The 17,544-nt window shown below is 40.6% G+C and overlaps 1 protein-coding gene across 1 annotated transcript in view; it reads right to left on the minus strand.

The window, feature by feature from the left end:
• Arhgap15 (Rho GTPase activating protein 15) overlaps nt 1-17,544 on the minus strand; it is a 604,020-nt gene that overhangs the window by 577,759 nt on the left and 8,717 nt on the right. Inside the window, exon 2 of the mRNA XM_038336693.1 lies at nt 1,120-1,297. Within this exon, the coding sequence (XP_038192621.1) occupies nt 1,120-1,297 (178 nt within the window). The remainder of the gene's footprint in view (nt 1-1,119; nt 1,298-17,544) is intronic.

The following is a 17,544-nucleotide window of genomic DNA, read 5'->3' on the forward strand; positions in this document are numbered from 1 at the left end:
GGATGGGTTTCTCACTACCCCTGTACCAACACGGGTTCTCTCATGTTACGTCTGCCTACAACACCCGAGGAAGAAATGATTAAATTCACGTCTTGCTCAACCCCCTGCGATTGCTGTGGGTTAATTTTGCACTTGAAATTCAAGGGAAAAGTGGAAAATAAATATAATTGGTAACAGTCTACTCAGTCAGTTTACCTCATTGAATAACTCAGGGAGCTGAATATTTCATGCTCCCCTATGATAACATCAGAATACTCAATTAATAGCTCACATGCTTCTGCACGGTGACTGGGACTCACAGTCTGTCCCCAGCTAACTTATCTCTCACTCCTCCTCTCTCTGTGACAAACAGAATAGATCTGGGGTCCAAAAGAGTGGCTAACACTGCATAAATAATTTTGTAACATTCTATGGCCTCAGCTGCAAGTTACCACCATTATGGTGGAAAATTAACCAGAGGAGACTCATCGTAATCAGTGGGTTTAGTGGCTCAGGATGCGTGCAGGGCCAGGGACACAATTGGCAGTAGAGTTCATCTCTAACTATTTTATTTCAAATCCTTCTAATGACACATTATGGAAACAAAATGGCTTCCTCTCCAAACCTTAAATAGCCGCACCATTGCAGCCGCTGGAGCCCAGCGCAAATCAAACCACACTTTCCGCTCTTCTCGATTATGGGGAGATTTTAAGAAAGAGATTTTCACATTTTTTTAAGTTGTTGATTTTTTTTCCCCCCTCAGTTCACTCTTAGCTAATTTTAGCCTCTGGCTTTTCAAAGTGATGTACTGTATTTGGAAGTACAAACGCCGCATGCTAGCATAACCTCATTATTTTTATGACACTGAAGCATGATACCAGAGGCCCTTAAAATGAGTCAAAGGTGCTCTTCAGCCTGGCTCCCCATCCCCTTTATCACTCTGGATTAGGACCAGCTCTGCTCTTGTAACTGGGGATGTTATTATGACTATAACTAGGCAAGATAAAATCCATCACAAAACAGTTTTCTGGTGTACATTAGGTAAACAAACAAAACAAAGCTAATTAGCATTTTCTCTCTCTCTCTCTCTTTTTATCTGTCTGCTCAGAGAAAGTGACATGTTTGGCGTATTTGACTTACAGGTTCAGTGACCTTCCCAGCATCGGTGAGGATCATGGATTTAGTTTGGCTCAGCCTGTCGTGGTGGCTGTTGGCATTTTTGATTCTCATTTGCACGGCTCCTGGAGCTTGGTGGGCAGAATTCAGTGCTTCCAAAGGGTTATCACAATTTGTAGATGTCCGTGCACCGCAGCTTATCCTGGTGAAGAATAAAACATTATATTACTATAAATAGAAACACTTCCTATGAAAACCTGTTTGTGAGTGGACATGCCTCTTCGTCATGACGTCACTAAAATTCACTCGTCTGAAGCGTTCTCGGTGGGAATGAGCCAGTTGCCACTTGGTGCTCATTTTTAACAGCTCTGCCCTCCATCCCCACGGATGACAGGTGTTTGTAAGCAGCACAGCTCCTAGCTCTGTAACCTCGAATTCTATTAGAAGCTTCTGTGTCGAGATGCAAAGATAAGACTAAGACAGCTGAGACCACCTACTGCTCCTGCAGACCTATCTCAGTTTCCAGCATCCACCTTGGGCAGCTCAAGGCTTTTGCAGTTAATCCAGCCCCAGGGGATCCAAGATTCTCCTGTGGCTTCCATGGGCACTGCGTTCATGTGCCCAAAACCCACACTCACATATACACGTCCTTTAAAAATAAAATCTTTTTAAAATGCTCGTTTACCATTTTGTTTTTTATGTGTGGATGCTTTGACTGCTGTATGTCTGTGCAACATGTTCACACAGTGCCCATGGAAACCAGAAGAGGGTATCAGATCACCTGGAACTGGACTTAAAGATAGATCTAAGCTTGCTACATAAGGCCCGGGAATCAAATCCCCATCACCTGAATGAACAGTCAGTGTTCTTTATGGCTGAGCTAGTTAAAAAAAAAAAAAAACTAACTAAATAAAAACTAAATAAATAAAAAACTAAATGAATAAAGCTCAATAAAATCTTAAAAAAGAGAAATTTCTATATACGACAGGTTTTCATATAGGGTGATGGTGCCAACTCTTCATTATTAAGGATACAGGCTTTTCTTCCTTGACAGTTTTGTATGCACACTGTGTATGCCACTAGCTCTTTCTCTCTCTCTCTCTCTCTCTCTCTCTCTCTCTCTCTCTCTCTCTCTCTCTGTGTGTGTGTGTGTGTGTCAGAGAGAGAGAGAGAGATCAAAAGGTATTTGAATCAAAAGTAGAATTAGTGTCAGAGCTAAACAAAAGGTCCTAAAGGACCCCTCTCACAATATCCCCAGGAAGAAATTAAAATTCTTGTGTCCATTGACACCTGCCTACTGAACTCTGCTACATCCATTGGACATAATATTTAAGAAGACTATATTGAAAAGGAAAAACACCGTTTACTTATTTTTTCTATACATTTTATTTATTTGTGGTATATATGCCATAGAAGGAGTCTAACTTTGGCAACCCCTGTGCAGGCACACTTCACAGAGGAGCTGTGAGGGAAATAAAGCAGACTCATGGCATCACCTGAGGAAGAATACCCTTCACCTGTCTACTCTCCCTTCAGAGTCCTTCATGTGAGCGCACCTTCTAATTCTAAGAGAACATTTACAATGCACATCAAGTGTCCCAACTGCTTCTTGCAGACCTTTTCCTGCCTGGTCATTGTACTGTCAATACTGGGCACCTGGGTACAACATTAGACAAAGCAATGCCTCATCAATTCCGGAAGGAAATATAACTCAAAAGAACAGTAGTCTTCTTACGTGAGAGGAATCAAGAGTTTTGTTATCCATAGGTTTAAAATTGGATTAGCATTATAATAGAAACAAAAAATAGGTTCTAAAATATGCAGCAAAGATGGGTTTGTTTGTTTGTTTGTGTTTTAGTTTTGAGACAGGGTCCTGTCTATTTTTCCTTTTTGGGGCTTAGAGTCCTTAACCCTTCTATTCCTACCTTCAGTGCTAGGATTATAGATGTGAACCACTGTGCTAGGGAAATGTAGTTTAATATGAAAAAGTATTATCTCACAATAAACAGAAATTAGAAAATTATGACAACTAATTGAGCAGTGTGGGAGCATGCCTTTATCCACAGCACTCAGGAGGCAGAGACAGGCCAGTCTCTGTGAATTTGAAGTCAGGCTCATATACAAAATGAGTTCCGGGACAGCCAAGGCTACACAGAGAAACCCTGTCTTGAAACACCGCCATAAAAAAGAAAATTACAACACATTAGAAATGTATTCAGTATTATTTTAGTGCATGCTAGTCAATCTTCACATTAGTTCATTTCTTGATTCTCTAAAGCTCCTATGAAATAGACATTCAATTTAACTTTTACAGAGGAGATAAATGCAAAGGGTCTAAGAACTTTCCCAATAACACTGGCAAAGAAGACGAAATATGTCCGTGAGTCCACCAAAAGTAATACAGAGGAGCAAATTCTAGTATATCTATATAATGAAAACGAAGGTGGAGGGGACTCAGCAGTTCAGAACTCTGCTGTTTCAGAAGCCCCAAGTCCTGATCTCACCGCTCATATTTGGCTGCTCACAAAAGCCTTTACTTGTAGCTCTGGGGGTTCAAAGCCTTTGTTCTCCAAGTGCAGCTATACTTGTGTGCACCCATCTACAGATACATATGCACATACATAGAAAACGTCTTACAAACGGAATCATCTATCCATGGACACTAAGATGAAGAATCAATAACTCACTCTGTCAAATGAATGAAGCCAGTCCCAAGGAAAAATGGAACAATTGGAAACATAGTAGATAGCTGTGGTCTCACATATTTGTAATTACAGCACTTGGGCACCTGAAGCAGAAGGGTGGTGAGCTTTGGGCCAGCCTGGTCTATATAACAAGAACCTGTGTCGAAACAAAAAGGAGAGCATCTGTTCTGCTATCGTATTAATACAGTGTTCTAAAAACGTGCAAGCTAACAACATGGGACAGAAACCCAAAGAGCAAATGCTTAAGGAGAAAGAAGAGAGTGAGGGCAGTAATAACTTAGCTGTTATTGAATAGAAGGAGGTGTGGGAGTGATAGGGATATTTGTCCTGTTGATTAAATGCGAGATGGTTTCATGTTCACGCAACGAAATGAATACACTGTGCACACTAAGTAGTTATACTCTATCACATTTCAGTTATAATAAGCAAAGTTGTTTAGAGGAAAGCTGTTCTAGGAATTCCTTAGTCATGCTTTTAAGTATACCTATCTGAATGTGCTATAAAATTAACTATTTGAATATTAGATAAGAAGGAGCTCTTTCAATGGGTATGAAGGAAAATTTAAGGTAATTTATAACATTTCAATGCACATTAAAATAATTGCATTTTATTTTTCTCTAGAAAGGTCTTTGATTTTTCAGTGAAGTTCTCCGAGTGCATTCAAGGTCTGCTATTCCATATTACTCAGTGGGTTCAAAGTCTACATGTGGGAAGTTTATCATATTAGAAAGGTATGCATCCATGCTGAAGCCTCCGTCTTCTGACTGAGATTATCTAAACACTGTATTTGCAGAGTCCCCCCATGCACCATATATAGAACTTGCTGCTTTTCCACATTTGTGCAACTTTTGGTATCAGCCCAAACTGCATTCTTATACTTATTTTAAAGCCAAATTGCCTGTTGATGTACTACCGTCAAAAGGCAGGGTTACGTGCGAAACTTCTGGCTTCCCTGATTTGCTTAGGGACAATCTCCCTATTTCAGAGCTTTCTCTTAGCTGAATGACTCTTCCAGCCCATTGCTCTTGGTTTTTGCTCGTTTTCCCTCCCCTAGCCACTGCTTCCTCTTCCATCTGGCCTTATGTTGTTACTCTCTCGCTACACCATGCTTCTTTTCTTTCTTCAGCAATCCTTGTGTTGTTGTCTTCCCTGTCTGTAGGGACTATGCGCCATTTCTCCTGGTACGCACCTGAAATTGGACAATGATGAACATCATGCTTGCTACCCTTTCCTCTATGCGGATATGTTAGAGATATAGGTTATTTTATAAGTCACGCACACTAAGAGCTTGTAATTATAACATTGCCTTGTAATGGAAGTTATGCACATGCGGTGTCTTTCTCTTAAAATTGTCCTACCCTCATGCTTCTTCTAGTGACAAGGCCAGATGGAAGAAGAAGACCTATGCCCAAGTGATGTCACAGAGTCTGTGAAGGAGGTAGGACTGTGACGGAGCACTAAGCACCGCATAGTCAACTATAAGATACTGAACACTGGATCTAATTGCCTGCAGGGTTGCCAAGCCATAAGTAAGTGGGTATCATTACAACTAAGACACTACACACAGAGATGGCTCAGGTTCTCGAGAGTGTCCGAGCAGACAGCATTCCCCTTCACCATGATCTCAGAGCAGCACCTGGCTTCAAACATAAGATTGGTTTTAATTTAGGGAAATTTTCATTTAATACTTTCTGAATATGCTTGGCTGTAGGTAATGGAAGCCACAGAAAGCTCGGGAACTGATACTAAATTTTATTTTTCTGTGTTACTCCCTGTGTACCATTGCGCAGGTTAGTTTCATCAACTTGACCCAAACTCGAGTCACCTGAGAAGAGCAAACCTCAACTGAGGAGCTGCTCCTCCAAATCTGCCTATGAGGAAATTCTGTGGAGAATTTCTTCATTAATGATTGATGAGGGAGGAGGGCTCAGTTCCCTGTGCGCGGTACCACATCTGGGCATGTGGTCCTGATGACTTGACTCAGTATCTGGAAGTGGCTGGGCTGACCCAGACACTGTGTGCATTTCAGGGCATCTTGAAAAGGACATGAAGAGCTCTGTGTCTTTCTGCACTATTCCAAAATTGTTCACAGATTTTTTTTCCAATGGTATTTTACTTTTCTGCCCTTGACTCAATTTCATAAGCCCTCAGTTGTCTAGATTTTGTAATGTTAGTGATGCTTGTTTCTTCTTTGGATGGCTTAGTCCCTCCGGCATATTGCTAATACCAGTTGTAGCAATTCTGTTTGTATTGAATCTTCATTCCTGCTCTGATTCCCCTTCGTTTACCTTTGACTATGTCATTCACTTAAGTCACATGATAAAACACTGGTGCCTTCTACGGGTGGCACCCAGTAATGATGAATGACAAAGATATGGAAAAATCAAGACAATTCTGCATGTGCCTGAGATACCCACTGATTTTTATAAATCTCTCCCCCAAATCCCAGATTCCCAATTTAGAAATTTAAATATAAATCGTTCCATCCTGGCTTTACTATGCCTCTAAACTTCTGATTTTGTACGCACTCAGAAGTCAAGAATATCTTGCGGTATCGCTGAAGTTCCACTTTGAATCCTGTTTTAAAAACAGGAAGTGTGGCGAGAACATGCTTCATAAGGGTCACACAGATGTTGGCTCTGCTCATCAGACTTGGCTCTTTGGTGTTCTGGGCTCTGTTTCCCCTCTCACCCTGCAAACTCCCAAAGAGGAGCGAGCATGATATGTAATCACAAATTTCATAGCTGTTCTGCCAATTATTTTTTGTACTGTTAATTATGTGGAAGCTCAGCAGCATGCCCTTTTGAGTTTGAAAGTAGAGTTTTGACATCTCTTTCACAACAGCAGCATTAAAAATAAGAATATATTAAGATATCTTTGAGCCATGGAAAAGAGAAGGGGCCCTAGGATGTAGTTTCCATATTCAAGAAGACACAGGCTTGAATACACTGCCTTTCTTCTCCCTTGGCACAGGCAGTTTAAAGCCATCCCAGGCAGCACAGGACCCTGTATCCCTAAATATACCCAGTGCCTTTGCAGACTCCAACGTAAGGGGAGTCTAAAAGAACAAAGATTTCAAAGTAAATCCATCAGAGATGGGGGAAGTAAAGTGACCACAATGCAGCCACATTAGATACATAACATATCAACTCTCCTAATCAATTAATATGTGTTCCCATGGGGTATTGGAGAAACAAGAGAGATCGAATAAATGTGTGTTGAAGAAAGCAGTTAGTGCTGGTGTATGCAACTTACTAACATACCATCAGGAAAACATCTGGCTAAGCTCCGTTGTTTTTTTTAATACGTGTAATTTGTCTTTAGCTGTGTCTGTGAGGGCCAGTGAGTGCACTGTGAGTATTTCACAGCAAGTCAGAGACACAAAAAAGTGGGGCTTTTTTATACTTCATGTGTCCAGAATTAAAGTATTCCTAGAGATTCATATAGATTTCCAAAAATGTGCGGAACACCATATTTTCATTCCGTTTCAGAATAACCCTTATGTTTCCTTCTGATTGCAAAAAGTGAACATCTCCCTTGAGAACAGGATTACTTCAGGCAGTTTATATATGTGCACACTCGCATACACAAATATGAACTTTTTCGTATGACATTGGCTACCCCTGGGAGCTTTTTGAGGACAACTATTTTGGAGGCGGATATCACATGCACCCTCTGAGAATTCCTATTTTATGAGAGTCAGCCTAGATTTTTTTTTCCCCTGTGCGGCAGATGAGCTGTGTGGTCACCCCTGCCCACGAAAGCCAGGTCTCTTCTGCCCCCACATGCAAGATGTCTCTGCATAGTCAGATCCTATTGCTATCTCTGCATGGGTGAGGCAGATTGACTCTCCAGGTCTGCTAAGAGCTCATGGCTACTCCGCAGACAAGTATTATTTCTCAGAGAAATCCATTTCAATCCCCTGGAAAGATCTTATGTTGATCTGTGGTAGGACAACGTCTGCTGGGCCCCTGTAGAAATGACTTGTGGCTGTGGTAGCCCCAGTAATATGTGGCACAACCTTCATGTCATGCTTTCCTGACAGGTCAGTAATTAACTTGCATTGAAATTGTTTGCTGTTTCTACCACAGCAGCCATTTACTGAAATAACATTTTAATTTCAGCTTCCTTCTAGCGCACTTTCCTTTTCTTTTGCTCCCAGTGGCTTCTACATCTCTATTAAGTCTCATTTCCCCAGACCACTTCCATAAGCTGAGAGAATGCAATAAAACCCAGTTTCAGAAATGTCAAATATAATGAGAAAGGAAGACACAGTAAAGGAATTTGATCACAGCCAGCCCATTGGGTAACATTTCTCTTCACAGGGCAGGTGTTACATATGGGAGATGTGATAATAAGACTTTACATTTATTTAACCCATATCAGGAAATCTGGGAGTGGGCTGTGCTTACTGAAAATGGCTCATAGGTCAGCTGCTTAGGCAAAGTCTAATATTACTATTATTTTCCTTGCATGTGGCTCTCCTAAATGGAGAGAATCCATTAAATAAAAACGGGATAGATCCAAAATCTGTTTGATAGGCATTTCTGACATTCATTAACGGTAGGTTATTAGCACCCCCTCTGTCGTTGGAATCTTAGCAACATTCTCGTGGAAACAAAGCAGCCAGTTTTGAGTTCAATGTGTAGTGAGTTTTCTCCCAGAGAAACGGGCTTGTTGTGTGCCACTGAGTCTATAGAAAGTATGAAGAATTTTTTCAGTAGAGTTAGCTATAGCATGCTTGACTATCACTAAGTTCGATAAGGGTACAAAGGAGAACGGAACTGGGGACATTTTCAAGGTAAAAGTGTCATTAGGACTGGTGTTTCTGGTATGTACAACTTCACTGGGGAAGGGATAATCAGAGCCCCATGGGCTGAGGTATCACATTCAAAGAAGAAAGCCATGTACCTCTCCATCAACTGGTGGAGTGTGGGTGGCTAGGTGGAGAGGCTAAGTAGAGAAAGCTGGCAGAGCTGAATAGGAGGAACTGTGCAACTGCTTTTAGGGAACTGGAGTGTTTCTTTTAGGTCTTGGAGACATTTGGTTATCTGTTTAAGGTTATTTTGTTTTTCAAAAAATATACTACATGTCAGTGAGACAGTTCAGTTGGTCACACTCTTTGCTGCACTAATTTGTGACCTAACCTTAATTCCCCAGAACCATGGTAGATTGCGAACCAAGTCCTGAAGCTTATCTTCTGACAACATGTGTGCCACAATGTAAGCCACACCGCACACACGCCGAGAAACATAAATTTGAATACATATTTTTTCATGTTATTAGAAATCTTACTATCCTGATAAAAGAACCAGGTGACATGACAGAAAAGGACCCAAGGTTTTAGAAAGTACAGTTTGAACATCCAAATACTTGTTTAATGTTTCTAGGTGTCAAACAGGCGCAGAAAAGGGTAAGACATGACAAGAAAGTCTACGTTCTTAGTGACAGAGGTCACAGGTGCAATTTCATTGAACTAAGAAACAAAAAAATGAGATTAGTAGAACTCCCACTCTCTTCTGATGCTCAGGCAGGTTGGAAAGCATTGGGAACACTGGGAACACACAAGGCTGAAATATAAGTGTGCTGCCTTCAGAGTGTTTAGGACTGGAAGAAGTTCTCTGGATTGACAGTCCCTCGGATACAGAGGAAAGCTACACAGGGTATAACTAAGTCAGTCTTTGGTTTGTTTCTTTGTTAGCTTTGACCTAACTCAGAACGAAATGTGTAGGACTGTCAATCTCTTGCAGATTTATCATAGAAATTCATAATAAAGCATCTCTGTAGGAAACACTGGCAAAACAAGCAGAATCCAGATAGTGCCAGGGCCAGGCATGTGCTCTGATCTTTCATGGAAGAGTATCAAGCGCAGACACTGCATTTAATGCTGTATTTGTGTTTATTTCCTGGGTTTTCTTGTTCTAAGGTGATTTTTCCCCTGCTAAAGGAATTTGACTCCATGACAAAGTTCTCTATCGAATTGGTTAAGTCTAGCTATTGATAACAGTTATACCAGACTTTATCTCAGTCTTTTCCTGGGCAGGGTTCATATATGGAGAAGTTGCATACTGCACAATTAGTGTTCATCAGTAATTAACAGTGCTCAGCAATGTCAGTATGGCTGGCATTTTGTTGCATCCAGAAAATTTGTTATTGTGTCCATTATTCTTTCCATAATGCTGATGTCTCCAAAGTCTGGATTGATTGGATTGAATTTCAGTGCCAACAGGGCAGCCTGATCTGGGGGTGGAACAATGTTGTGACATTCCACTGTTGTGAGGGACGATGGTTGCATCAATAAAAGTTTTCCAGAGGTGTTCCTTTGCTGTATTTTAAAAGTAGTTATTTCCTTTTCAAGAGCATTGAGCATGTTAAATAGCTGTAAAAGCATTTTTGCAAGTGTGATCCTGCCTGTGTTTGTGTCCAAAGCTAAGTTAGTAATTAGAAGCTGAACACTTTTGAGCAGTCCCAGCTACACACCACACTAGGGCACTGAACGTTCACCCACAGTTCTGCTAGTGAAAGCTTCACCTCACCAAAGGCAACTGTGATTCTGCCTTTCTCATTTCCTGATTATTTTACCACTGTGTTGTCTGTCTATCGTCTATTGCTCGGTAGTAATTTTTCAACAACCTTGGTACAAAAGGTTTTCTATTCTATACATTTTCCACTTGTGGGTAGCCCTTTCATTCTTTTAATGTTATAATTTTATTAGTAGGATCCCTTAATTTTAATATTTTTCTAATATATTCATTCTTCCCTCTTTCCACATTTTACTTTTGTGGATATTCATGTGTGCCATGCATGTACCTGGTGCCCATAGCCGGGGACAGTGGTGGCACACGCCTTTAATCCCAACATTCAGGAGGCAGAGGCAGGTTGATCTCTGTGAGTTCAAGGCCAGCCTGGGGCTACAGAGTGAGTTCTAGGATACACATCAAAGCATCAGAGAAACCCTGTCTAACCAAAAAAGATGTCAAATCCCCTGGAACTGGAGTTACAGATATCAGCTGTCATATGAGTGCTGGCACCAAAAATTGTCCTCTGTAAGAGCAGGGAGAATGCAGAGCTGCTAAGCCATTTCTCTAGGCCCTCTTTCCTCTTTTAATTATCACTTTTTTCTAACTATACTCCACGTAATTCTAGGTCACACACATATTTATTTGCATGAAATACCTTACTTTAAAATATTGATTGTTTAAGTTCTTCTTTTTTTAAAACGGGGATTTACCTTGGAATAATTTGGTGCTTGGTGTGAGATAGGATATCATTCTTGCCCTATGCATAACTCACACGTGTGCATGTTTGTAATTTTGAATGGAGTATCAACTCTAATGTTGACAAAGTGAAAAGGGATCATGAAGCAGCAAACCATCTAAACTGAGTCTCTGAAGAGCTCTGTTAAGCACAGGTGGAGAAAGAGGTGTAAAACTTGTCATGAGTTAGTTCCAGGGAGGCTAGAGCTACATGAAGAAACCCTGTCTCAAAACCTCCCCCCTACCCAGAAAAAGAGAAAGAAAAAGAAAAGAAAGAAACCATGGTAGTCCATCACCATGCAAGAACTCAGATTTTTCCTAACCTTAAGCTATTTTATAAGGGGGTTGTCATATTTTATTTTATTTTTGATCATCTATATGTGTGAATCATTTACATGTGTCTGGTACAGGAATAGTACTGAAGAAAGGGTGGGAATCTTCCTGGAGTTGGAGTTATGGGTAGTTGAGAGCTACCCTACATCCACGTGTTCTTGACCGACAAGCCATCTCCAACCTCCTTGATAAAGGTTGAAAGAGATATTTTCATTTTAAAGATATTCTAAAATTATTGCTCTATTATTGCTAGGCTCCCATTGTTTTAGTTGTAGCTGTAGTTGTTTTCTGGGGATGAAAGTTCACTTTAGAACATGCAGGCGATGGGGCACTGTATTGGGAGGAGGGAGAGTTGTGTAAGTGGTCAGTAAGTAGGTACCTGGGCCCAGGTGGATGAAAACAGTGTGTCAACATGAGATAGATCCTAACAAGTATCCAGCACAGCACTTCTGGATATCAGTCCTTTCTCATAAGAAATAATCACAGACTCAGCACACCCAAGAACCCAAGTCTACCATGCCGTATTTGGTAGAGCATTTGCTACCTTTGGTTTGTTTGCTATATCATGGACTTGGTAAGTGGGAAGCAACTAGCAAGCAAAGTTTAACACTTGCAAAAGAACTCTCTTTGTTAAAGAGTAGATTGAGGTTGGAAGTGTTCAGCATGCAAAAGTTCTTTGTAGAAGCCAAGGACAGTAAAACCGAGGAAAAGCTATTGGCTAGTCTTCAGCACTTAAATTGAAAGTTTTAAATTGAGTTTCTCATCTTCCATCTTTGAAATTTCTCCACTATCCACATGTTCTTTGCATATCTTAGGATGTTGCCAGCTCCTTTCGGGCTGAGTAACTGAAGAGTCCTCATTCTTTCAGTGTCTTTGCCGGTTACTTTAACTCATGAACCTTTGGGCTAGCTGGATCCTCCTCCCTCTAAACCAATCTGGTTTCGCTTTTGTTTCCCCAAACCAGAGTTTCCCTGCTACCTCAGCGAGTAAATAAGAGTAACCTACCTAACAGGAGTCCAGTTCATTCAACATTATTATAATTTTTAAAAGTTTAGTCAAATTTCCATCCTAATTTAGAGAATGCGTAACTCTTAAAGTTTTAAAACAGACATACAAGTAACATTATATGGACTGAAAGCCTATATTTAGGAATATATGCATATAAATATATGCATGCAATAACAGCTTTTAAAAAAGGAATCTATTAATTTTAAGCAGAATCAGGAGGAAATTTTGGAAGAAGGTAGGGGAAGGGAAATATGTTATAATTATAACCTCAAAAATAAAATAAATGAAATATATTGGAATGACTGTTATTTTGTTGAAAACGTTTAGATTGATTTTCTTTATTTTCTGTTTGGCTTTACTTGCTTATCTACTTTGTCATGATCCTCTGAGACACAGAGAGTCTCTTATGTTAACAGACAACCTACCTGATGATGAAAAGGCTGTACATCCACACCCTGGCTATGTTGCCCACCTTGTGCACTGGGAAATTTGTGTGTGTGTGTGTGTGTGTGTGTGTGTGTGTGTGTAGTGTGTGTACATGTGCACGCGCACATGCATGTATGCAGCATGTGTTTAGATGATGCCACTATTACTACCCTCGTGTGAGGTATAAAAGTCTTTTATAAGCTGTATAACATATGCATCTTTACACATGTAGATACCAGGTGATACTCTATAATTCAATCTATAACATATGATTAAAATATCAGTTGAAAAACTTAATATATTCTTTATTACTCAGTTAAGTTAAACTTTTGGAGACATATTTTAATGATTTTAAAATGTTTTGAAGAGAGTTGGCAGCAGAAGAAAATTTATTCTTTCTAGTTAAGAAAATGAACCCAGTCATGAAATCTAGACAGACAAAACAAACTTAAATGAAAAGCTATATATAAATAGATGGTTTCTTATAAGATAATTCAGTGTTTTAACCAATCCATAAGGACTTTTAAGATGTCTTAAATGTACAAAAGTTAGTTGGTGTCTCTTGTTCGCTCCGTGACACCTGCTCCTGTTTTCTTGGGAGCAGCTATAAATTCAACAAGAGGTGGAAAAGGCAGCCAGACAGCCAACCCGATTCAGCCCACAGACATATGGTGTTGGGCCTGAACAATGTTTTAAAATGTTTTGAATCAATTTCCAATTGAAAATGAGAGCTGATGTTTATTTTTAAAAAATTAAAAAATATAGAAATAAAAAAGTTACATATCTTCACTGGAAAAATCATTAGCTTCGACAAAGTGATCCAGACTGACTGATAGCAGTCAGTTGTTTGAGGACCTTTTTTCCATCCCATAGCGAAGACACCTGTCCCCATGGTCCTCAGTTTCTCTCTGGATGTCTCTTCTAGCTTGTATGTTCTGACTGTCTGGTGATGTGGTTTTTTTATAAGCTGGCTATTTTTTAATTGATTTTTACTGAGCTCTACATTTTTCTCTGCTCCCTTCCCTGCCTCTCCCCTTCACCTTCAACCCTCCCCAAGGTCTCCATGCTCCAAATTTACTCAGGAGATCTTGTCTTTTTCTACTTCCCATGTAGATTAGGTTTATTGAAGTCTCTCTTTGTGTCCTCGTTGTTGTCTAAATTCTCTGGGATTATGGTATGTAGGCTAGTTTTCTTTGCTTTATCTTTAAAAACCACCTATGAGTGAGTATATGTGACAATTGTCTTTCTGTCTGGGTTACCTCACTCAAAATAATGTTTTCTGGCTCCATCCATTTTCCTGCAAAATTCAAGGTGTCGTTATTTTTTTCTGCTGTGTAGTACTCCATTGTGTAAAATAAACGTACCACATTTTCCTTATTCCTTCTTCGGTTGAGGGCATTAGGTTGTTTCCAGGTTCTGGCTATGTCAAAAAATGCTGCTATGAACATAGTTGAGCACATGTCCTTGTGGCACAGTTGAGCATCCTGGTGGATGCTCAAAAGTGGTATTACTGGGTCTTGAAGAAGGTTGTTTCCTAATTTTCTGAGAAATCGCCACACTGACATTTAAAGGGGCTGTGAATCTGGGCCCTTCAAGGGAGTAGACCTAAACCAGGATCCCTGTGGGTCTGGGCGTGAGTCTAGAACCTCCCAGGAACTAGGCCTGAGGCAGGACCTGTGTGGGTCAGAGTGTGAATCTGGGACCTCCAAGGGAGTAGGCAGGAACCAGAGATCTCTGTGGGTCCAGGCATGAGACTGGGACAACAGAGGGAGTGAGCCAGGACCTCTGTGGGTCCGGGAATTGCTCCGGGACATCAAAGGGAATAGGCAGGAACCTGGAACCTCTGCGGGTTTGAGTGTGAGTCTGGGACCTCTGAGTCAGGTCCTCTGCAGTTCTGGGCACACCCAAGCCTGGTGATGTTTTTGACGGTGACACCTAGTGTCAGTATGCACAGAAACATGCTCGCTCTACCGTGTGAATTGAGCCGAGTTTCTGCTGCACATTAAGCTTACATATGTTTCTATATCTTACTCTTCGTTAATTCAGACAGGTAAGTTAGAAATGGCGAGTGGAACCAGGAGATGGTGTTTGCACCACAACTTCAGAAAGAGTGTCTGTAGACATTACCTCACGGGATCTACCATCCTCTCAATATCAATGTGATTCCTGTCATACGTTAAGCTAGTGTGCTGTGATTCCCCTTTCTTCTCTTGGTCTGCCCTCTTTTGCTGTTCCTATTCTATTTTGACAGATAGTTATTCCCTGACCTGTTGCCGATTCTTTCTGTCAGGTGTGTCTAATCTGCCCGAATAGCTGCAGGTGCCTCAAAGGCCGACAGTGTGGGCAATGTTGCTGTCCCTTCACCTCAACAAATCCTTGTTGGCTATTTCCAATTCCATGCCCCAAGTTCTACCAGGACCATGAACATGTCCAAGTCCAGATTCGCTGCATGCCTGAGATGGTTGTGATTCCCAGGCGGTGTGGAGTGCCATTGAATTCAGTGTTTCACCTCTGCCTTCCTCTTCAAAGACCCAAATGGACCCAGGATTGTATAACACGGAGAGGGAAACCCGGAATAATTACTTCATCTTACTTTCTCGGCATCTAGGCCATCCTTTGTACTCTCTGCATTTCTGCCGTACAGACCCATCTCCAGTTTCTTATTAGGACGGCCCCACCAGTCTCTACCCACCCCAATGCTAATTCCCTTTCCTAAAGCCGGATGACTAATCTAGAACCTACTGCCAAGCAGCCACAGGACCTTCTAGCTCTCCAAGGACATAAGCCCAGCTGCTGTCTCAGCACATGGGGTCCCTAGTTCCAGGCATTGCTCGCATCCATGCCCTGCACAATGGTACTGGTATAAGCCCCGTCACAATAGGACTGGGATATCCCCTTAAACTCGATAATGGAATACTGAGGTGGTTTGCCGGGGGAAGAACTGAAACAAACCAAACGAAAGTCTTCTTATCTTGTCAATAATTGAGATATCGTACCTCACAATTTCCTTTCCCATTATTTTTTCGTGAACACATTGCCGTGGCCTCGGCATATCTGCTTTGGGTCATTCATTTTAACACCTGTACAAACACTAGGTTTAAAGTAAAAGTGGAGAAGAATTCCACACTTTTCTCTCTCCCGTGTCTTAGTTCTCCTTTCTTCATTCTAATTTCTGTTGCAAGGGTCAGTGACTGGCCACCACTTTTGACAAAAAGTAAAAGTCCTTGGAGATAAAGTCGTATTTCTAGAGGAAGCCTGTTTTGAGCTTTCTGTAGTAAAAGTTCTCTGTCATGCAGAACAAACAGAAGAGGAATCGGCCCATCTTCCGTCTTTCCTGTACAGCCAGAGTGTACTCCCACACATGGCTATATGGTGGAAATGAAACTAATTGCAAGAAACTGCTCATGATGAGATTTATGAATTTATAATAATACTTAGAATTCAAGTAGAACAAAGATCATGCTACATTTATCTTTAGAAAAGAGTAAAGAGAAGACAAAAAGAGTCACAAATTCAAGTGACAATTCAATTACTACTGCTGCTGTCTCAGACACATCCAACAGTTAGGTTTTTAACACATGTCAAACACTAGGCACATTTTAAACATACATTGTTTTCTTTACAATGTGTTCTTTTGAAGGAGTTTCTTGTTTTACAGAGGAGGAAAAACAGGCTCAGAATGACTATGTAAGTCAGAATTATAACTTTGGAGTTCAGGTTTAAACTGTATATGTATGTGTATGTTTATGGGTACATGTACAGGTGCTTGTGTACTTGTGTGTACACATGTAAATGTGTACATATGTGTATGCACGTGTACGAATGTACTTGTGTGTGCATACATGTGTATGTGTGTATATCTATATGTATATCTATATGTACATGTGTGTGTGCATTGTGTAAATGTATGCACATGTGTGTATTGTGTGTGTATGTGTATGTAAAAATATGTGTAGCTCCCTGTCTTGCCAAACTGTTTCTTAAAACATTGTCATTTGTCTTTAGAAGTAAAATATTCTATAGTAAAAGTTGAGGGGGAAAAATGTCCTAAAGCTAACACCACGGATCTGATCTAATCCTTGTGAAAGCGAGGAAATGAAGACCCATATAATATGGGTCTGAGTGAGGATCAGATGACACTTTTGAAGGCATGTCTACAATGACACACTTCCTTCGAGCAGACCAGACCTTCTAAGGTGTCTGCATTAGCTGAGGACAGAATTGTAACGCATGGCTTTAGAAGAAAATATAAGATCTAAACTGTAACAGTGAATCACACAAGGTTTTAAATTTCTTGTCGTTCATCTGAATAAATGACAACATGTTTACATTGTTTTCACGGATACCAGATATTTTTTCATGGATAAAAAACCTGGACAATAACATGACTTGAAAAACCACAGTTGTGATAAAAATATTAACAATCACAATCAAATAATTTATCGTGGGGAATATTTGGCTCCTCTTTAAGTTTACTGATCAACAAGAACTACTGTGTAATTCTGGGGCACCCTCATACTCCCCTCAGTGACAGGCAAGACACTGTTTCCTCACATCTCCGTATTTTAGAGAGACAATCAAGGTGGTTTGCTTTGCAGGCAAATTCCTCGGTTCTTCAGTACCAAGTGGAAAGATGCATGCGGACTGTAGTGCTCCTTTTCCAGGGATTCAAATGTGAACATGACATCAAAGTAGAAAGATGAGAGAGCAGAAACGGAAGT

Source organism: Arvicola amphibius, chromosome 7 (assembly GCF_903992535.2).
Source record: "Arvicola amphibius chromosome 7, mArvAmp1.2, whole genome shotgun sequence".
Classification (NCBI taxonomy): Eukaryota; Metazoa; Chordata; class Mammalia; order Rodentia; family Cricetidae; genus Arvicola; species Arvicola amphibius.